Genomic DNA, 23,618 nt, shown 5'->3' with positions numbered 1-23,618 from the left:
CAAAGAGAAAAAGAGATATTAATTTTAAGATAAAAAAGGAAAGAGAGAAAGATAATCTCTAGCAAAATTTAGGTCAATTGAATAAATGGGAGGCTGGCTTCCAACAGCATAAATAATAACATCTAGAAAAATTGAAAAAGGTGATTAGCAGGTGATGAGCAGGCAAATGATCTAAATATCCATTGTAGCTGAATGTTATAAATGAGGAACTGAGTCTTTCATCTCTACTGGAACAGTAAAGAGACCCTCAACACCCACAGTGTCCTTTGGAGACCACCTGGAAGTGATCTTTCACCCTAAGTGGCAGTAGTAACATTGCATCCCTTTCTGCTGGGTGCAGTCAGAGAATGCCTCCTAGGAGGACAGGAATTTCATCACTGACCAGAAGTAATGAGGCTACCGCTTCTGTGGTATCATATGGAGAGCAATAATGGGGCGCTCCCAATCCCCCTATCAGGGAGGGGTCAGTATACGCCTAGTGGTACTGGAGCACCCACCTTCACCCCCTGTCAATGAGAAACTCCCTCTATGGAGTGGAGGCCAGGTGGGTACCAGGATTTCTACCCCCACCTGGCAGTAATTAGGTAGTACCCTTAGCCACCTCTGTGCCAGAGAGAGGTTGGAATAAACCAGCTAAAACAGAAGGTTTAAGGTCTGGAGTCTCACAATACACCAGGGTCCAGGTTTCAAAAGAAAATCAATCATCACACCAAAAATCAAGAAAATCAAAAAGCAAATGAAAAGAGACAATCAATAGATGTCACCCTTACCCTCTAGACCCTGGCAACCACCAATCTATTCTCTGTTTCTAGGAGCTCAGTTCTTTTAGATGCCACATGTAAGCGAGATCACACAGTATTTGTCTTTTTGTCTGACTTATTCACTTACTCACTTAGCATAATGGCCTCAGGCTTCATCCATCTTGTCACAAATGGCAAGATTTCCTTCTTTTATTATTGCTGAACATTCATATATATATATACACACATATACATATATATGCATATATCTGTATATTTACACATACACACATATATACATATACATACTTATAAAAATATGTGTATATATATGGTTAAACATTCAAATATATATGTATTTGTATATTTATACATATGTATTTTCGTTATGTATTTAAATTTTAATTTACAAAACAAAAAATGAGGTATTTGTTGACCAGCAACTAGTACGATACAATAATACAATGCACACAAACACACATGAACACACATATACACTATTGCACTATAGCTTTCTATAAATATGCATGATGCTGGCTTAATATGGCTAAGTTTTCTTTCTTTGGATTATGTATACCACTTTTTAAGGGATGTTAAAATGGTGACATTATGGCAGATGGTAATCTTTTGTTGTTGTTGTTGTTGGTATGTAACTTGTCGGCAAAATTCAAGTTGTCAATTCTTTGTCAGTTTCCAAAAATGTGATTCAAAATCGACCTCTCCATGAATTGCTAAAGTCCAGGAATGGCATCCCCACAGTTTCTGTTATACTAATGTAGCAGAGGATGTATATGTAGCATCCAGCTCAGAGTTCTGCACAAAGCTGTCGTCCTATACACATGGTTACTTAACAGATAAATTTGTCTGAAAATGGTGGCCAATAATTCTAATACCAGAACAAACTTCAAGTCTCTTATAAGTGAGAGGCAATCTTGCTTTGCCATAGTTACTTATGTAATTGTAAGTAATTGTATGCTGGGAATAATGTGGAATATAGTGAAGAAAATTCTAAACTCTAATAAACTCTAACAAATGCCTTCATGTTACCTCACTCTTCAACTCCATTTCAGCATTTAATCTTCTTAATATTTTAATACCCTATTCAGTTTTTAGCATTAGTGTTTCTATATGCCACTCAAACTGTATTTGTCATATTTAGTATATTTATTGTACTAGATATATTTTTACATACTTCTTTGTTAAAATTAAAAATTTTTATGTGAATATTAAAGATCAGCATTATATCAAGTAAGTTATATTACATAAATTATTTGCTATTTTGTTCATATTAAGAATTAACACACACATAGAAAAAGAATTAACAAATTAATCATGTTTTTATTAAATTTATAAATAGAGACAGCTGGGATGGACTACTTGGTTAAGCATTTGATTCTTGGTCTTGGCTCAGGTCATGATCTCATGGTCATGGGACTGAGCCCCATGTCAGAGTCTGCACTGAAACTTTCAGAGAAAGATAATCAGTTGTCTGTAATTTTCTAAAGAGTTCACTAATCACTTTCAATTTTGTAATCTAATGAATTAGTTCATATGTAAATAATATAGCTTTAAAAATATTCTCAATGTGAATAACTCAATATGAAATGTTTCTTCTTTGAGAAAAATCTCAATTTGGGGGGATGAATGATTCACATGTAATCTAATGCTAATTCCTCATAATTCATAATATCTTAAAAGTTTTAACATTCTAAGTGGAACTTAGCTACCTTGTTAAAATATTTTTCTTAACAAAAGTTTAGGCTTTTTTCCCCTTATAACGTGATATTTTTAAGTGACTTTTTCTAGAATACTTTCTAACGTAACTTGAAATAAAGTAAATTATTAATATTGATTATAAAATAATTCTTCTCTTTAAACTTTTGTATTACTGAACTTGCTGTTGTCCATCATTAGACAATTAGGTCTTCATCTTCCAGAATATTTCACATGAACTAAAACTGAAGAAAAGTCTTTTTTCACTGTGCATTTTTCAGTGTATTTTAAAACCTGATTCCTACTTTTTGCTTTTCTTTGAAGGTGAGAGGCCCTCCCGCTGCAGGAGCGTTTAAAGAAAGACCCACGAAGCCCACAGTGTTTCGAAAATTTTATGAGCGAGGAGACTTCCCCATTGCCCTTGAGCATGATTCGAAGGGAAACAAAATCGCGTGGAAGGTAAGTCAGGGCACAGCTGGGGAAACCAGTGACCTCTCCCAACGCCGAACCAAGGTGGCTAACTAAATAAGCTGGAGTGATTTCTCAGAGCGGGGAAGATGATGGGTAAGCTCTTAGAGAAACCCCCCTTGTGTCAGCTGTCCACCTTGACTAACAATTAAATTACAGCCTGCAAAACAGAAAATGACAGAGTTGCCTTGCCTTAGAGAATTGTCCCCTGCCCAATTCATCTCTATTTTTATGAGAACCTGGCAGCCCAGCCTGTTTCAGGCAGTCCATCAAATGATGGAACTGGTGGCTGAATACGGAGAGCAACAGCCATTTATCTCCCCCAAATTTCACCTTCCTGCAGGACACTTCCAAATGGAAGCTTTAATTACCTAAATGGATAGGTCAAGATTGTCTGCTCCCTGGAAATGCAGAGCGGAATACAAAAGAAGCCTGGTTCTCATTGCTGCACTCTCCCTCTGTCTGCGGCACGTGTCGGCGGTGGTGGCTGTCATACGTGCCCGGTTAGAGGCTGACCTCCATGCTGAAACCATTACAGCACCGACATTTTTCTGACAAAAGGTTAATTGGCTTCAAAATAAATGTATTGCCTAATGACTCCATCCTAATGTGGCTGTGTTTCTTTCTAAAAGGCTCACTGATGTTATTTGTAAAAACTTGCCAATCTCTTAACTGGAGAAGGCTTTTACATTTAATTTGAAAAACGAAATGCTGATCTCTAAACAGCTTCTGCTATTTAATTATTTTGTGGTATCAAGGACTTTGCTTTGGGTGATATTTATCAGCTAAAAGGGTTTCTCAGGCTAAAGACAGAGTTGTGCATGCGTATCACATCAGGCTGAGGAACATGAAAGGTTTTTGCCAAATATCATCCAACTGAAGCAGTTGACCCGTTTAACTAAAAAGCCCCACAGTAGTGTCTGAAGGTGAAGGTAGGAATTGTGCATGATCGGTACACATAGATTTACATTAAAAAAATAAAATGTCCAAAATAAAGAATTCCTCAAAGTAACTACATGGATTCATCAAATTTCCTTCCTTTATGGAAAAACTAATAAGAGAATTGTTTGTGCTGTTTTCAGTGTGTCTTTAAATGTTTTCTTATAATTATCAAGCATTTCTAAATCTTGAGAAGTCTTTTGGTATCCAAATATTGAACTTAGAATTACCACAAGTTATTTCGCGATAGAAATCCCCAAGGTGTCCCTGTTATTAAATTTTGTCATAATTTTTTTAGAAGGATGAAGGACATCACTATCTCTAGCTCGGTTTCAAACTTTTCTATTAAAATGTGAATTTGTTATGTGACAATGTGCATATAATGAGAAAGGATGTATAGCAAATATAAGTAATTTAGATATTTTAGTCTTAGCATGAGTATATATTCCCAAAACTTTACTGTCATTGTTGGGGTTGTTTATATTTGACGAGTTACATGGATTTCTTGCTTGTCTGTATACTAGTTTCACAGGGTAATACAGTGGAGTTTCTTAAAAACCTCATTCCTGTGGAGTAAAAGAATATGCTATAATTCTTTATAAAAAGTGAATGGAGTTATGTAGAAACTAATTTGATAATAAACTATTTGTAAAAAAAAAAAAAAAAAGTGAATGGATTTTAGTGTCTTAAGCAATTATAGCACATAAAAATTATGTCAATAAAAATTTTAATAGATTTATTTTGACCTGTTCAAATAACCTTATGCGTAAGTTTTGGAAGTGTGAGGAGTCAAAGAAAAACAAATCATCTTGAAAATAATGAAAATGTAGGATGAATCATTTTGCTTTATCTTTGATAATCCAACAGTCAGAAGGGATATAAACTACTTTTGTTTTTTATAGCTATATTAATTCTTTTAAGTTACTGTTGACAATATTACTGATTCAGCAAGCCAAAAAGTCAGAATGAAAAGGAAGCAATTTATTCGCTGCCGTTGGTAGAATAATAGCATATATTTAAAGAAAGCATCTTATCCTATAACCTGTAGGCTTCTGTCTCTTAAAGTCTCACCAACCACATTTCAGTTACACTATACTAATACTGAAAGTAAAGCGTTAAAATTCTTAAGCATGGGCTGTGGACAATCTCTCAATATATTCGTATTTATTCCTTTGCTGCACCTGCTGTGAAGACAGCCTGGTACCTGGGAGGGGCAGAGAGCTTCTTTAGGATGCCATACCTAAGGAAGGGGCCTTGAACGTTGGAGGAAGCAGGGCTACCCTCCTGCACCCCACAAAATAAAAACAAAGGTCAAAACATAAAACAACCCAGGACTCTGCACTCTACTTCCTTCCTGTGTGCGGACAGAGCCCAGGAGCCCAGGTCTTCATGTCACAGCTCACCCCCTGCTAACAGCTTCTGAGTAGCTCTGTTTCCCAGGAAAATAGTGGTCCTCTCTCCATACTCTTGCGACACCGCTGGGACGCCAAGGGGCTTGTGAGTGCCTGAAATGGTGTGCATGATTAAGTTGTAAGAAGTGGTAAATCTTTTATCAGAATTTCAAGAGGCACTGACTCGGAAATACTTAGGAGCCAATGTTCTGGAGCATGATGGAGGCTGTCCGGCATCTGAGACACAGCTAATCTGTGAAATCGCTGATCGTTCCTGCCCATGGCCCCAAGTTCCCCACTTGTTCTACATTAACTGACCCCATCATCGCTACTAGAAATTAGCATGGATTCTTGAAATAGAGTGACTCTCTGGTAACTACGAATAAATGACCTAATTAAGTCGGAAAATAGAAGTAAAGGTTAGATGTCGGTAAATGTCTTTTGCACATTTAGATTTTTCATCCCGTATCCTGAGCTGCTGCCCTAGTTTAGTGCATATGAAACTGGTATTTGTTCCACATGCGAAAACAACAAGGCAGACCAAATGCCGGAATCTGTGCGGTTCAGTCTAGTCCGTATGGTATCCCTAAGAATCAGAGCACAGTCTGATACAACTTTCTGCAATGGTGGAAATGTTCTACATCTGCACTGTCTAATAATTACAAGTAGCCATATGTGGCCATTAACCGCTTGAAATGTCCCTAGTGAGACTGAGGAGCTAAATTTTTAATTTTAATTAATTTTAATTTAAATAGCCACATGGTTACCATATTAGACTGTGCTGCTCTACATTAAAAGAGTGGCAGTCAGAATAAATGCCTGAACCTGCTGGCCAGATAGAGACTGTAGCTGTGTGCAAATTACCATTAAAATGAAAAAGTAGGACTGATCCATGCATTTTTGCCATGGCTGTCTACACGAATCAAACATTCCTTGGTAAACGTGAAAAAAGTTTTGCAAAATTTTTGTAGTGAAATTTTTCCCTATACTTACCAGTGGCAAGTGAATTACCTAGGAAAAAATGAATAGGTCTGATCTGTGATATGAAATCTACCAGGCGAGCTCCGGCTTACCTTTTATTTTTAAATATGTGTTTTCTAAACAGAGCTAAAGTAATTAAATTGTTAATTATTAATGGCTAAAGACTTTAAAAAACATGACAATGACGTAAACAAAAACTTTCAAGCCTGTCTCTGTTTCTACCTTCCTCTTGACTCTACCAACATTCAGGGACATGACTTTATTCTGTGACCATTATCTTCAATATCCAGAGTTTAGGCAACAGGAGGGAGAAACAGCTCAACAGTCTGGATAAGTTACCAAGCAGATACTCAGCATGAACAGCAGACGCTCTAAAATTGCGCTCGAATTTCCACATCTGAAATCTCCACCTGGGAGTAGAAAAGTCTTCTGTGAACTGGGCTCTCACTTCTGCCCCCATCATCCACCCGGCCCCCACTGCCCACCCAGGAAGTCTCGGGAGCCTTCAGGCCTCCTGTGGGGCTGACCCCGCCTTCCCTCCCCTGCCCCCTCCAGGCTCCCTTCCGCCCCCTCCCCTCCCCTCCCCTCCCTGCTTCTCCTCCGTCCTGTTCCTCCTTTTCCTACTCCTGTTCTTCTACTTCCTCCTCTTCCTCCCCTTCCCTTCCTCCTTCCTCTCCTTTTTTTTTTTTTTTTTTTAGTTCTCTCAAGATCACTTTTGGAGAAGGAGCAGGAGCCCATCCTAGTTGTCTGTTTTGAACAGGAATCTGAAGTCACCAGGAGCTGTCGTGGGAACGAATGTGAAATAATAATTATTTGCACACTTAATGATGAGCAGAAATATAAATCCTAGGCAACCCATGAAATTCACCGTCTTATAAATTCTGGTAACAAGCCATTGTTTTAAAATGGCATGGGAATACAGGCTATTTATTTAATTCATTAATTAGTTAATTTTTTATGTTTTTATTTTGTTTTTGAGAGAGAGACAGAGTGTGAGCAGCGGAGGGGCAGAGAGAGAGAGGGAGACACAGAAACTGGAACAGGCTCCAGGCTCTGAGCTCTCGAAGTCACACAGTTAACTGGCTGAGCCACCCAAGTCCCCCCGAAACACAGGTTATTTTAAAATAACTTTGATATAGACCTTGGCAGAAGGACTTGAAGAAAAATGTCAGAATCACCCTGGAGTTGTTTTAAATTAACAATATGGTATCATAAGCTATTCATTTAGTTGGGAAAGCTACAACTACACTAAGGTGTCTCTTAAGTCCTTTCACTTTATAGGCATTTTGATACAGTAGAGACTGATAGAAATCACCTTTCTCCAGCTGTCCATGGTACCATGCTTCTTGACAAAATGTGACACACTAAGACTCTTGCTTTCACTAAATTTCTAATGAACACGCACAAAGGTGTCCCAGGTATTAGAAAGGTTTGAGTAAGAAATAGATACCCTATAAATGTCTAGCCAAATCAGGATATAATACTAACCCTACTACAAATGCAGTTCAGACAGCAAACATCCAGATTGTCTTATAAAGGGAAAAATCTCAAAATAGGTTTGTCGGCAATTTACAATCTCTCATCTGGCAAGGTTGTCACAGGCTTCGTCCAGAATGGCATCGCCGTGGGGGGCATTTCTGCATTCTTGTTTTCTTGTCCGTTATTGAATATGTAAACGGTGTTAGTAACCTGTTCTACTGAAATAAAATTAACCAGGCCAGAACGGGTATGCGTAGGCAGGTATGCATGAGAATGGACTCTAGCTAGCCTCACCTCACTGCCAAGAACATCATCTTCTGTACCAGCGTTTTGGATATGTATACAGTGTCATACCGTAAACATACCTCCCCTGTGGTGAATGTATGCATCGTACAGTCACCTGTTGATTAAAACTTGGATCACACAACTTTGTTTTTCTATTAAAAAGTGACTTCATAAATTAACATTAATCAGGTAACTAAAAACTACCTTTTCTAATTTTTAAACTAATGAATTACATAAATGTACTGATACGTTTATATGAAGAACTACAAAACACAGAAAGTTGGCATATAGTAAGAAAAATGAAAGAAAATGAAAACCAGATAGGGACCTACAATGGAGTCAATATCAAGGTTAAATAAAGGGGCATATTCTAAAGTTTCTAAACAAGGGAATTTTGCATTTCTGGCTTGTTCACTCATGTATCGCAGCGCCTAGAGCAGTACGTGGCATGGAATGGGTTCCCAGTGGCCCCTGTTGAATGATGGAAAGCGTACTAGAGCAGATGGACTATCTTTGAGTTTTACTTCTTGAGGCCTTACCGTCTATCAGTCACCATGTGCTAGGTGAAGGGGTGGAGTATTTTTAACTATGGGAGCTCTAAGGCGTTGTGTTTCATGGGGCGCCTGGGTGGCTCAGTCCATTGAACATCTGACTCTTGATTTCAACTCAGGTCATGAGCTTATTGTCCCTGAGTGTCTGTGCTGACAACACAGTGTTCATGGCTCTGTAATGAGAGCCTGCTTGGGATTCTCTCTCTCCCTTTCTCTCTGCTCCTCCCCTACTCACTCACTCACACTGTTTTTAATGTTTAATAAATAAATATTAAAAAATAAATTTTGTTTCATAATTAGTAAAATAAGTATATTTTGAGATGTTCATGGAAAAGTTCAAGAGAGAAATATTGGTTAGAAATTCCAGTAAGTTTGAATGCACAGTCCAGAATTATATGCAATGGTTTCGGTGAGTTGGACTTTTGTTATGAAAATGTTCCTTTAATTATATGTAAACTGATTTTTTTAATTTCTTATATTTCAAAATGGCAAGGTCACCCTGTCTAAATGACTAAATATCTATGTCCAGTTTGATCGTCCAAATAAAGAAACTGATGTGCATAAATTAAGTGGATGCTTAAATTTATTTTTTTAATTAAAAAATTTTTTTAATGTTTTATTTATTTCTGAGAGAGAGAGAGACAGCATGAGTAGGGGAGGGTTAGAGAGGGAGGGAGACACAGAATTTGAAGCAGGCTCCAGGCTCTGAGTTAGCTGTCAGCACAGAGCCCGATGTGGGGCTCAAACCCGTGGACGGTGAGATCATGACCTGAGCCGAAGTCAGATGCTCAACCCACTGAGTCACCCAGGCGCCCCTTATTTTTAAAATTTCTACTGACAGTGACTGTACCACACCCTCAATTCTGGGTTGACTCACAAGTTGCTAATACTCGTGCATGACTCTTCAGAATTTCTTCTCAGTTTGTTCTTTTTCTTGATTCTTTTCAGTTCTCAGCAGCATTGATATTCATGAACTATAAAAAGCTCTGTCAATGTGACTGTTTTCATTGACATAACTGATAATTTCCTACTAGGAAAAACAGTTATTGAATATAATTATTATTAAAATCATGTGCTAATTTTCTTACAATTAAAATTGGCCCCAAACTGTGGTAGCTCATTATCTGTAAATAGTATTGCGTTTAAAGTAAGTCACCTCGTGTTATGATACCTGATCCATTAGTCCTCATTATATTGTTCTCAAAATTCTACAGTTTTGATTAATCATTAGTCCTTTGGTACCTGCAATTTCTTAGTGTTTCAGTTTCTTAAGAACGTAAAAAACTAATGTTGTATCTATACCCACCCCCTACCCCAGGTAAAACCAGTATTGATTTCTGAAATCTTGTAGGCAAATTTATTTAAGAGTTGAATAATTTGTTTCACATGAAGAAGAATGTTCTCTTGGAATTGTCCAGGGTTTCTATTTCTTTTGATAATGGCCAAAGCTCGAGTTTGGAAAGCAAGCCTTAGTAGAATTTGTAACGCAAATTTTACAAAAGAAGTGACAATTTACCTGATTTTTGTATGAGAGAGCTGCCACGTTTCCACCATTAATTCCTCTGTGATTAATTAATAGACAGGGCTTATTCTAGAAGTCTTAAAAAAAATTCCTCTGGCAATTACTGTGCCGTTCTGTGTTTTTTGGAGGAGGGGACTGCATACGCAATTAAATGCCATTCTTTTACTTGATGTAAATTGTGATGTTTTAAAAGTGTACAGCATGAAAACACGGCCATGTATCAGAAATAACTTTAATTTAAATCGGTTCGATGACCTCTGAAAGCTAGATGAGAGGTTTTCTGCTGAATGGGCTGGTGCTCTGCTGCCTCTATAATTTATGTGAGAAATTAGTGCGAATGGTTCACTTTTATGGAGCAGTACTGTTTGTAGCAAGCCTGCAGAAACAATTTTCCCCCAAGCCTCCATCTGTTCTTCAAACTAGGGCATATGCCATCTCATCGAGCTTGAAAGTCAACTGATTTATAACTCCTGGAAAGTGCAGAGATTGAAAAGAAAGGTCGCCCGCTGCTCCGTGACAGTGATTTGGTAGGCCTCGGCTGAAGACAATCCACAGTCCCCGGGGCCCAAGGGGAGAGCAGTGCTGTAAGTTTCAGATCCCTGTGGACTGACAACTGGAAGGAAAACACATCACTCCTGCTTTCTCAGGGAAACGACCCCCTGTTGAAAAGTAGGAGCGGTCTTGGTAGTGTTAGGGTGTCACGGAGAAGACACTGTGTTGTCACTCACCCGCCCTCGAAGATAGGGGCTTCCTGCCGCCTTGCCAGGGATCAATGCTGCCATCTCAGGAGTATCAGTACTCCAGTCTTCAAACTAAAAATGTGTGTCGCTGCTTGTTAGAAAGTTCCATTTGGGGACATGAACCGGACTTTGATGATTTTTCTGTATCTGCCTGGAGGGCGAATCTCCAGCTCTGTTCCAATTAGTAATTTAATGAGCGGCTCCCACTCTGTCTTATCCCTTGTCACATATCCCTTTTCTTTATGGAAGCACTTTTGAGATCAAAAGTTCTTTGACAGATGACAAGTCGAATCGGATTGATGGTATGATAGTAAAGAAAAAAAATCAATGTTTGTTTGATGCTTTTATTTAGAGTGGTCAAAGTGTCTCTACGTTGGAGGCTTCTAGATATTGAGTGAATTTTCAACCCCCTGCCGTGGTATTAAAGTTTCTCCTTTTCTTTCAGGTAGAATCTAAATAAAGTGTTGATGAATACTGATATCAATTTTAATCCATATTTGAGGCAGCAATTTTCAGAAATTACATTTTAGCTTTATCAAAAAGGTTATCCTGACCTTGAACGTTCTATGTAAAAATTAGCACTGAAGGGATAATCAGACAAATTCATATAAAAAGAAAATTTATCCGTAGGGTGCCTGGGTGATTCAGTCGGTTGAGCATCTGACTTGGCTCAGGTCATGATTTCACAGTTCATAGGGTAGAGCCTGGTGTTGGGCTCAGTGCTGACAGCTCAGAGCCTGAAGCCTGCTTCAGACCTGCTTCAGATTCTGTGTCTCCCTCTCTCTCTGCCCCTCCCCACTCACACTCTGTCTCTCTCGCTCTCAAAAATAAACAAACATTTAAAAAAATGATTCCTTATCTTTACTTATAAAGTTATATTCTCAATATGAAATATATACATGTTTATATTATAAAATAAGCAAATATTGGAAAATAGAAGGAAAAAAATAAATCACTCATCATTCCACCATTCGCTGAATGCAGCTGTTTACATTTTTAAAAGTATTTCTGCCTTTTCTTCCTGCATAATTGAGGTTATAGTGTATACAATACCTTGTGAAAACTATTTGTCATTCTATGGTATATAAAAATGGTATGCATCTATTCTTAGATTTTTCTGATTTTTTTTCTAGTTTAAAAGTAATAGATGATTATTTTAGAAAATTTAGAAAATAGATAAAAGAAAATGTATACGGAAGATAAGAAGACAACATTTATTCTGAGATAACTTTTAGTTACTGATGTTTTAGTTCAGTCTTTCTTCCACACGTATGTTTTTAACTTTGTCGAAATTGTGTTGCTGATTTTTAAGGGCCTCAAGGGAACATTCAAGAACCTAATTAGGAGAGGAAATTCATAATGGACATAACGGCCACAGGAGTATTAATAATTAATAGTTCTCTCCAGTTTGATAACAGCAACAACAAAAAAGACAATCAGAGCTTAATATGAATTTTTGACATGTTCCATGGTCATTACTCAAGGCCTTTAGGAAAGATGCCTGCCAAACATGTATGGCTTTGCTTTGGCAGTGACACACATGGCATCCCCTTTAGCAGGTCTGACCCTAAAGTGACCACCATTTTTGTTTATGGTCATTTCACTGTGGTCGTTTCATTGTGAACATGTTAGTATATTTTTGGAGAACAGAAACAAATATTAAGAAAAGGTCATATTAAATATGAAACACATTTCTTGCTGTTAGGGAAAGTAGAAAAATGGATATAGATAGTTGACAAATCATTATAAAAACCAACCTTTGCCCCCCAATCTAAGGCATATCCATTATGACAAAAAAAAAAAAAAAGACTCCAGAATTTCCAAAATTGCATTTCAGCAATTTCAGTAATTTCAGGAAAACACATAAATATATAAAACTTGGACACCCTAAATTTCCATTCTTTGAGTTCTTATTCAGACTTATTTTTCCTCTGTGATTGTGTATATCTTTAGGCAATTTTATAAAAAGCAGGTCCATGGGTTGAATATTTCTGAATCCTTGAATATCTTAAAATATATTTTTTTCAACTTTCATACATGCAACGCAGTTTGTGATTCATACCAACATGAAATTACCACCATTTCCCTCCATGCCTCTGAAGAATGTAATGTCACTATATTCTAACATATATATAATTGTTGAGAAATTTAGACCAGTCTGATGTTTATTCCTTTGATCTGTTTTTGTTTGCTTCTTTGTGTATTTTGTTTGGCAGCCTGGGTAATTGCACTATTTTTGTATAATTGAAAGTTGCTTCCATGTGTATTTTTTGCTTTCACTGATTCTTTTTTTAATATAGTAAGCTTATTCTGCCTACTTACTTGAATTTTTTTCTCAAGTGAGGAAAGCCTTTTTTTTTTTTCCTGTAATGTCATTGATGATTATTTTGTTACAACTTTTCTCTTTTCTTTCTTAGAACAAATACATGAAGTGTGTAAATAAATTCTATCCTGCCGTTTCTATCATTGTCTCCCTCAATACTTTCATCTCCTTATTGTCACTTTTTAAACTTCTATGAGAGCTTTCTTCTACTTTCTCTCTTCTTTAGTATCAATTTGTCTATCACCACCTCAAGTTCAAGTTTTACTTCCACAACTATATTTAGTCCTACAAACTTTACATTGCTCATTTCTCCACTTATATCATTATACATATTAGCTTTAAAGTTATTGTACAAGCAAATTTATCATGGAAAATGTTATGATTTATTCACAATTCATAACCCAGATTGGAAAAAATAAAAAGTATGGGTCAATCATAATCCCACAACCCCAGGATAGCCTTTATTAATCTGTTAGTGTGAACTTTTCAGACCTCTCTTCCTCTGCATTTGCAAATCTGTGTATGTATGCAAATTTTTAAAAACATTTTACTCCTTCATAACTTTTTTCAATTAATTACAAGTCATAACCATCTTTCCACATCAATGAATGTGCACTTTAAAAATCATTTTGGGAATCTCTCAAGCGCTTTACAATTTAACCAATTCCCTATTGTTGGATATTAACGTTTTTCTTAGATAGTAATGCTTTTCTTCCATCTTTTGTTAATTTAAGCAATACTATTATCGACATCATTGTGCATTTGTATATATTGTGTCTTGCAAACACGTTTGATTATTTCCTAAGGGTAAAATCTCATTTTATTTTTGCCTTGGCCTATTCACAACAAATGGATTTCTGCTTTTCTTCTATGAAGAGGTCTGGCTTTGTGAATCCTTGAGCATGCTCGTTTCTGAAAACCACTGATTTCTGCAGCAATGAATTTAAAGGACCTCCTCATCCTCCAAATGTATAAGATGATATCCCATTTTATTTTTGTAAAATATTTATAAAACCCATATATTACTGTTTATTTATCTTCAGTTTTACCTCAACCTAGAATTTGTGTTTGCTAAAACACTCACCCTGCCTGGGGTCGGGTGAGCTCTTCTTAGCAGCATTGCTTCGGTAGACTGCCCGGCTCCTAGCCAACATCCAGTGCCCAGTACAAATGTCCTTCATGTTGTCTTGTTTTGCTGGCCTTACAGGGACTCTCTGTGACTTCTGACACAAAGTTAGGTAGATCAGGCAAGCACATACAATCCAGAAAATGTACATGTGCCCAGCAGTGTCCCCCGCCCCTTACCTGCAACATTGTGCTGGTGGGGCAAGCCACTGTCCAAGATGCAGTGCAATGTGCTACCAGGGGGCTCTGTCCCCACTTCCTGTTCAGTTGGTTTCTGAGACATGGCTGTGAATGGATGTAGCAGTGATATCAACAATGATGAGAATGGAAGCAGATGGCTTTGTCTTTGTCTGAAAAAGCAGCTACTTCACAGCAGCAAGATGGTAGCTGAGTCCATGACCACCCCCACCTAAGTTTGTTCTGCCCTTACCTTCCTGGGGGAGAAAGTGTAGGAGGGATGAAAAAACCATCTAGCGACTTTCGGATGGGTACCTCTGGTTGCAAAACATGAGTTGACCATGAATTGTTGTTTTTTAGTCCAGTTTCATTGGCCTCATCATATGTAGAAATTCCTTTTTTTCCTGGTTGTACATTCATTATTATGCCTGGTTTCAGTTGCATGTTGAGTTTTCCTCCTTGCCTTTATCTTCATAGGTAATTTTGTGACACGTTGGATGACATTGTGTCAGATACTCTTGTCCAGATGCCATTTAAAACAGCCGTCTCTGATTTAGTTCTGTCCATCATGGGGCTGTATTCCATTACAGAGAAATAATGTGATCTCATCAATGCTTAGGCAACAGCAACTCATCTATTCATAAAAGAATTGAGTAACTCTAATGGGTAAGACTCGGTGGTGAGCTCTGTAGCCCAGCTGATAAAGGTTCTGGTCTTGAGAAGCTTATTGACTAGAGTACATCACTGTTCAGTGAAGAAACTGAAAAGTACACAGAGAGCCCATATCAAATCTTAAACCAAATTGCTTGCTCTTGTATAGTTCATAAATTTTTACTCCTTTATTCAGTATGTGCTAAACATTTGCTACTTGAATGACAAGGTTCAAATAATATCTGTAAACAAGTTTTTTAAATTGAGAGGCTCTACAAAATTTTTTCTAGTTCATACATTTGTATATATGTATATTTTCTCCTGCCCCAGTCTGTTACTATGTAAACAAATAGAAAATTTTACTTATAAAATGAACATAAGGTGACCAACCCACATTCCTATATGTCTACATATTGTGGCAGTCCCAGGTCTCAATGACACATAACTAACTCCAAATTGCTACACTGTATTTTGAAACATACACTATTATTCATGCTTTTACCTAGGTGTGAATTTTAAAGATTTATCCTGTTTGAGATTCAATCTGATTTAAATTTGATGACTCTGGAGTCCCTATTAAATACAAATCAGACTTATTCATTGTAACTTTCGTATCTCTTAATCTCTTTTTTTCTAATTTCCATCTCTTTAATCCATTTGTTTCAGTCTAGGATATTCCCTTAAATCTGCCTTCCAATTTAATAATTTACTTTCTTCAGTTGGATTTAATGTACTCCTTAACCTGTGTGTTGATTTTTTTAAAATTCAGTTTCAGTGACTATCAATTCCACAACTTCTTTTTGTTTCCTTCAAAGTCTGCCTGTTGTTTTTTTTGTTTTTTTCTTTCATTATGTCTTTTTCTTACTTTGTGGTTTCTATCACTATCTTTATCAGGTTATATATTTTACACATAGTCATTTAAAATTTCCTTCATATTTATCTACTATCTGTAGTTCCCAGATGTGAATTTGAATCTGCCACTTCTTCTCATCTTTTGTTTTCTTGTGCTTCCTGAGACTTTCCTGGGAGCTTTCCTTCTGTGGAGTGCACTTTCCTTGGGGCCCCTAGTGCTGGGATGCAGACGCGCCCCTGCAGTGAGCTTCTAGGTGTTTCTCCACAGGTATGGGTTCTGACCTAACTTTTATGCAAATCACATCCCAGGTTTCCTCACCAGGCTCCTCTTCCCTGCTTGAGATTTGAGTTTTCTCTTCATTTCTGGGAACTTGTTATTTGCCTTTCTTAGTTTTGAGAATGGCTATGTATTTTGTCATTTTTCACCCAGGATTTTTAGCTTTTTCAGCCATAGTAGCCAGGGGTCTTACCAAAGGGTTGCTTTCTCAATTAGCTTACTATCTTGCCTTTGCTACAGAGAAAGAACCATCTCAAGAGGCAGTCTTTTTTTATTGTACGACCAAAGCTAAAATTTTTCATGTAAAGAAATGGGTGAAATAAAATACTCTTTGTATTTCTCACGGAAGCCCTTGTATTTAAACAAATGTTAGCAGCTAATGTGTATCCCCTGATTTTATGTGCCTATGTGTGTGTATAATCACACACATATATATATTTGAAGGGATCAAAACTTGGGCTTGGAAAAATTATACGGAAAAGACTTGCAAAAACTCTGTGCCAACCCCCGGTTTTCATGTTTATGTGTAATGTGAGCACGTGTAGATATCATCATCTTGTTCCTCTTCGGCATTGGAGTTAAGACTTCAATTTTCATTCTGTAAAATTTAATCAACAAATTGAGGTGAGTGCAGTGACCCTAAGAAGACCTTTATCTCCTCACTATTCATATCTAGCAATAGTGAATTTCTTGAGAAGCATTAATCCACCAATTGGAAAAGATTTTGTAATGGCTTTCCATTTGCAGTAAGTTGTGTAAAATTTTACTAAACGTTATTAAGCACTTTTTTAATTAACTAAGTGTAATATATTGAAGAGAATTTAGGTTTTTATAAATCATTCCTTACAGACATTATCACTTTAGATTATTAATTTCATTTCTTTTTTAAAAAATTTGATGTTTATTTTTGAGAGAGTAAGGGACACACACACACATACACACACACACACACACACACAGAGAGAGAATCTGAAGCAGGCTCCAACTCACAGCTCCAGCCTGAGGTAGGGCTTGAACTCACAAACCATGAGATCATGACCCGAGCCAGTCAGCTGCTTAGCTGACTGAGCCACTCATGTGTCCCATAGATTTATTATTCATTTCTATTTTGGAAGAATTGCTTGGGTAATGAAATATTTGTATATGCACAGAAGAGATTGCTCTTTACATACCTTTTTCTTTTCTCTTTCTATTTTTTAAAATGCAATATGAGAGGTGCTAGTGTATTAGACTGGCAATATTAAAATCACAAGTCAAAAAATACAAGTTAAGATTTTTATAATTCTATTTGGGAATCTCTGCTTATTCTGCCTGTGTGGGTTATAATTTTAACACTTCATTTTTGTAACGTATTACATTTAATAAACCAACAATTGGGACTAGCTTCAAATCTCAAGCAGCAATTTAGCAGATGGTTCATTTCATGAAGAAGAAATGTAGACTCTCATGGTTAAGACCTCATGACTGGGGAGATGGAGAGAAGAATGAAGGTAAATGCATTGGTCAGTTGCAATATCCTCAGTAATTTTTTGTCTGGTCCACAGTACTAGAATTTAGGTCAGTTTGCAGAAATAACGAGCTTTAAACCCAATGAATATATTCTCTATAGAATGTACTAGTATTGTAGGAAGCTTTTCTGGTGTGGTATATTACAGGTTGTTAATCTAAAACATCGCTATTTGGCTTCTTAAACAGTAACTTTGGTGTTTCTAATCATTTGGTGTTTCTAATCTAATCATTCTAATCTAAAGTCTTGTACTTTATAAATCATAAACCTTTGTACAGGCAGATTCCCAAACATGCCACCTTCTTTCTTGCCTCAGTTTTTATTCATGGTTTAGTACCCTTTCTGGGAAAACCAGCACACCCCATTACTAGTCTTAAGCTGAGTAGGAAAGAAGTCTGTTTTCGTGTCTCCTCATGTGAGGATGGATTCCAGAAAGACTGGGCCAGGTGTTACTTAACTTTCATCTACCGTAGCCCCGGATGTATCATGAATAAGTATTTTAAAGCTTATGTTTCAAGTCATTTATTAAAAATATTAGATTTTCACCTTCTATATATTTTGTTTGCTTAATACAATAGCGATTTGAATTTTCATCTATTCCAGAGCCAAGAGTAAGGATGGTTACCTTAGACATATGTTTAATTTTGTTTTTAAAGCTCTGTGGATCTTTTGATAGATGTTTATTTTTATGATTCCTTATAGAATGTTTTTGTAGTCCTCTTAGGATCTATGTAGGCTCTCCTCACCGAGTATCAGTTATTGCTGATAAATAGAATTAATGTATTTAACCTCTAGTGGTCTGATCATACTGCAACTGTATTCTTATGTATGTGTTGTTTTTAACTGTACATCATCTTCTGATGTCCATGCAACTTAGTAAGAGGCAGCCATTTATTCAGTAGACATCACCTGATTGCCTACTCTGTGCCAGGCACTGTTCTAGATTCTGAAAATACAGCAGTGAAGAAAACAAACTCCCTGTCCTCATGGTGTTTTCTTTATGGAAGGAAGAAAATAAACATTCAAATAAGTAAATATAGAGACTGTTAACTGGTGGCATTACAAAGAAAAAATAAAACACGGTGATGCAGATATTCATGGCAGGATAGGCTACAGTTTTATGGGATAATCAGAGGAGACCCTTTAATAAAGTGACATTTAACCAGAAGTTATTTGGTTATATGGTCTAAATTGTTTTAAAAAACACCTTGATTCTTTCCCCTTTATAAAATGTAATGATATGAAAAAGAAGAAGGTGTTAAAGGGAAAATACAGTGAAAACAACCAAATAAATTATGTTCTTTCAGGACCCATTAATTACTGAAAATCAGTGTCAAAGTTATAACCCCACACTAATGAATTAACAAGTTATATTTTAATTAAGTTCTTATTCCACTTAAAGACTAATTAAGGGATCATGAATGACTGTGTTTTGTGTATTTCAACATAAATATTTTATGAGCATATGCAAATATATATTTCCTTTATGAAAAGCACTTTTCACATTTCACATATAAACAGGCCTAAATAACCAAGCAAATCCACTTTTATGTCCCCTTTCTCTTTTCTTTTGAAAATAAAATCATCACTAGTAAGCAGATTTAGAAAAGATATGAGAAATGATGAGACACACACAAGCAGACACATCTGGGTACAGAAAATGTCATATCTGTATTGTCTTGACTTGGGTCACACAAAATATGAGCTTCCATTCCAGGCAAAGCCTGGCCTACAGGGAAGATGTGTTTATATGCTTTGGAGACACAATCTGATAAATTTATAGCATAATGTCCTTTTTTTTGTTGTATAAGCCTATCAGATACCTACTATGACAGTTACATAATATAATGTTACATCTCAGAAATTAATAGAATTAAACGAAAGGAGATTAAGTTGAGTATTACATACACGCACTCATCATTTGTTTGTTCTGAGCATCCCTTCATCTATCATATGCTGGATGGTTGCAATTTATTAGGCGCAGCGGAAGTCATTGGTGATAGTTTTTTCTGCAGTGTGTGCAATTAGTCATAAGTAGAGTGAAGCAAAAAGTAACTCAAAATAGTGCAAAATTACCTGTGTTCTAGAAACCATAAATCTAAGTACCTGCCCCACTCTGAACCATAAAGTTAGTAGAAGAAATGTGCTTGAGAAATCGATTGGATATCAAAATTATTTTAACAAAAATCTGAATTGTGTGTAATTAATATACATATTTTATAATTTATTTTGCCTTATGAAATTATTTTCCCAGCACAAAAGTGTTCATCTGTTTCTTAATATAAATCTGTTGAGAGTTGGATAGCAGATGGAATGTCAATACATTTAAACTATTTTTTATTGTTAGAGTGATGGAATATTTAAAGGGTATTTAATTATATAACTTCAGCGTATTTTTTAAAGAAATGCAAGCAAGCCCAGATTCTGACTAATAGGAAGCCGCCATTGTCACATTTTGGACCTTAGATTCTCCTGCGTTTCCCCCACCCCCCATTCTTATTTATTCAAATAGATCTTTCATACAAAATCAGTAGAGTATGTGATGCTAAAAAAATAAAGGCATGTCTGTGCGCTAATGTTACTTCTGGGACAACAGTGAACAGAGTGGGAGCATGAGAACGTAATCTGCTTTCAGACTGTTGTCATGGTTCATAGCTGTTGGATTTAACATTGGTCAGTCACTTTATCATCTTCCCCCACCCTCTTGTCCCCATTCTTTACTGCATAGGAACACCAATACCTTTTTCTGGTTTGACTGGACTGCTTTCGATGGAATTAAGCCAAAAGCAAAATTAAAAGAGAAGAAACCAAGTTTGAGTGCCGGGATGATCTGGTATTAAAAATTTACATGTCTGTAGGTCCATAGGGAGACTATTGAGCTCCAGGTGGCAGGGTTGAAGCTTTTTCTTTCACCATGATTCTTGCTGCATGTGACCCTGGCCTGTCCTTATCCATTCATCCATCTGGCTCCATGTACAGGCTTCCTCAATTTTCCAAGAACACAGACCCAGAGCCATGCCTGGCCTTCACCAGGAATGCTTTTTCGCAGGCTCTTGGTCAAGTTCCCTCTTTCAGGTCTGCATCAAAAGCAGCCATCATTGGCCATTCCGTATAAAATGGCAGCCATCCAGGGCCATGGTATTTCTCCAGAGCTCCATACCCTGCCTACCCCAGTCAAAACAGTGGATCAAGAAAGGCGTTTTTGTTTGTATATCTCAGTGCCCTCCAGTAGGGGCTCCACAGTTTTTTTTAAAGGAAGGATTAAAGAATGGTAATCTGGATGAAAGTGTGAGACCAGGGCAGGGGACAGGGGAATGTACAGTGTTTACTTATCAGGCACATAGTTTTGCTGCTGGCTTTGGTGGAAGGGAGCAGCTGAGGAGATGAGTCTGGGGAGAGAGAATCAAACCACTCAAAATATCTCTTCTCTCTGTTGCTTGACATCTTCTTAGTGTCCTTACTTCCGACTTACCCGTTATCAGCGCTTCTGTATTTGTTCATCAGTTTACTAGTTTATTCAAGAAATATTCATTGAGTACCTTTGTTACAGTCACTGGTTCCCATGATCAATTCTTTGTCTTATTTTTTAATCTGCTTTATTGTGTCTTTTTCTACTAAAACTCACTGTTCTGTGTTAATTTCCTTAGAGGATTGCTTGTTTTTCCAGAGTAGATAAATACTGTTCATTGCTTCAGCCTAAAAGAGCATGACTTTAATGATGGTATTTGGGGCACAATGGCAGGTTGGTGGGGGTTAGAGAATAAAAGGAAAGGAGGGCCAGAGGGTCTGTAAATTGCAATTTCTTAAGATGACACATATGCTACTACTTTTTCCATCCAAGATGTTATTCCATCTTGATCTTCATGATGAAGAGTTGGTGGGGTTCAGTTTGTACTTGTGGATTTTCATGGGTTTATTTTATTTCCTTCAACAACACTCAACTTATGGAGTAAGTGTCTGCGGTTTGCCAAGTGCTGATCAGGTGCTAGACGTACAGCATCTAGATCTTTCTAGATCTTTCTAGATCTTTGCTTTGGTACTTGAGTCACTGAACATGATGAAATCACATTAAAAAAATAGACATTATAGTTGTTTGAGATTTTCTCAGAATACTACATAATGATTTTTTTTGGCGTTAGAAGAACCTGAAAAGATTTATTATCTGTTTCCTTGACCAAACTTCCTTTCTGCCCTAATAGTAGATGGATTTTAGAGGAAAGTAAAGCTAAATAAGAAAAGATTTTTTTTTTATCAATTATTGCAATAACCACAAAATCTAAATATGTCATATTAGTATTCTGAGCGACATGGGCTAGTTGCTTCTAAATATCTTTTTTAAAACAGTTGAATGAAATTAAACAAAATTTGTGCTATATTTGGTTTAAAATGATTTTGATAATCAGCATGTGTCAGCAGCATTTACAAATTCTAAACAACTTTCACCACATCTATAATATTCTTTAGCTCCTTCGGGGATTTGCTGCTTAAAGGAAAGTGGGAACAATGTAGCTCACATTATTCTGATAATTAACATCTGTGAAGGACAAGCTTCTGCATAAATTTTTCTCATAAAAAGAGGAAAAACATAGAAGCAGAATGATGCATCATGTGCTATGGTTTTAATATTTAAACATTTTTCTCCTAGGGACTGAACCTCTAGCTTCTGCATATAAAAGCAATTTCTCATTTTCTTAATTTTTAATTTTTTGTTCAAACAAATAGAGGAGATAATTCCAAATAAACTATTTTGTTTGGGCATAGTCTTCTTTTCTACACAGGAAAACCAGGGGTTTGTCATTCTAATAGCTTTTCAAATATTTTCTCCACTTATTTCTTTTAAAAACCATTTTTGTATAATTTATAAAATGAAGATGTAGTCAACATTTGAAAGAAACAGTGTCTCCTTTGGATATCTATCTAATTTCTCTTACTATAACATTCTCAACACAGGAAGGCATAGGTGTAGGGTTTTACCATTCTCCTCCATAGATGAGTAACAATGTATTGAATTTCTCACGATTCCCAAAGAATGAGCCCTACAGCCACCATATCAGTAGTTTCAAGACTAATTAGCTGTCTTTTCTCACCCAACCAGAGCCATATTGCCCACCTTCTCAGCACTCTTGGAAAAGGCTCCTGCTTCAAGATCCGGAAAACATTCCTTCGAATTCACGACATGATTTCTAGTTTGGTTAACTGTCCTTCTAGGAGCCTGAGAAGATAGCACCAGCACATATTTCCACCGCTGATACCTGACGCTCTTCTATTCCCCTTGCCTGGAGAACTTGTTTGGGAAGTTTTTCTGGAATTGAAGCTCTCTCTTTCTCTTCTCTTAAAAATAATTTTGGGGGCGCCTGGGGGGGCTCAATTGGTTAAGCGTCCAGTTCGGCTCTGGTCGTGGTCTCACTGTTAATGGGTTTGAGCCTTGCGTCCGGCTCCATGCTGACAATTCAGAGTCTGGAGCCTGCTTCATATTCTGTGTCTCCCTCCCTCTCTGCCCCCACTCACACTCTGCCTCCTTCTGTCTCAAAAATAAATAAACATTAAAAATTTTTTAATATATTTTTTTAATTTTAGGAAATAATTAACTTTTCATTATAACAGTTTTATTTTTACTAATGGCATTTTGTAAGTACAAATGACAATGGTATTGATATCTTTCAGCTGTTCTTGTAAAAAAAAAAATTATGGTAGGGTGCCAGGATGGCTCAGTTAAGCGACAGACTCTTGGTTTCGGTTCAGGTCGTGATCTCACAGTTTGTGGGATCGAGCCCCATGTCGGGCTTTGCACTGACAGCAGAGAGTCTGCTTGGAACCCTCTCTCTGCTCCTATACTTGCTTGTGTGCTCACACACTCTCTCTTTCTCTCAAAATAAATAAATACACATTTTTTAAAA

General features: G+C 36.8%; 1 protein-coding gene across 2 annotated transcripts in view; it reads left to right on the top strand.

The window, feature by feature from the left end:
* The window catches only part of PACRG (parkin coregulated), a 489,147-nt gene that overhangs the window by 63,954 nt on the left and 401,575 nt on the right, over nt 1-23,618 (top strand). For both annotated transcript variants that reach the window (XM_039257451.1, XM_039257450.1), the window contains exon 2: nt 2,778-2,912. In XM_039257451.1, the coding sequence (XP_039113382.1) occupies nt 2,778-2,912 (135 nt within the window). The remainder of the gene's footprint in view (nt 1-2,777; nt 2,913-23,618) is intronic.

Source organism: Hyaena hyaena, unplaced genomic scaffold, assembly GCF_003009895.1.
Source record: "Hyaena hyaena isolate Hyena2069 unplaced genomic scaffold, ASM300989v1 scaffold_617, whole genome shotgun sequence".
Taxonomy (NCBI): Eukaryota; Metazoa; Chordata; class Mammalia; order Carnivora; family Hyaenidae; genus Hyaena; species Hyaena hyaena.
Note: the sequence above shows the minus strand (reverse complement) of the source record. Positions and strands in the feature narration are given on the sequence as shown.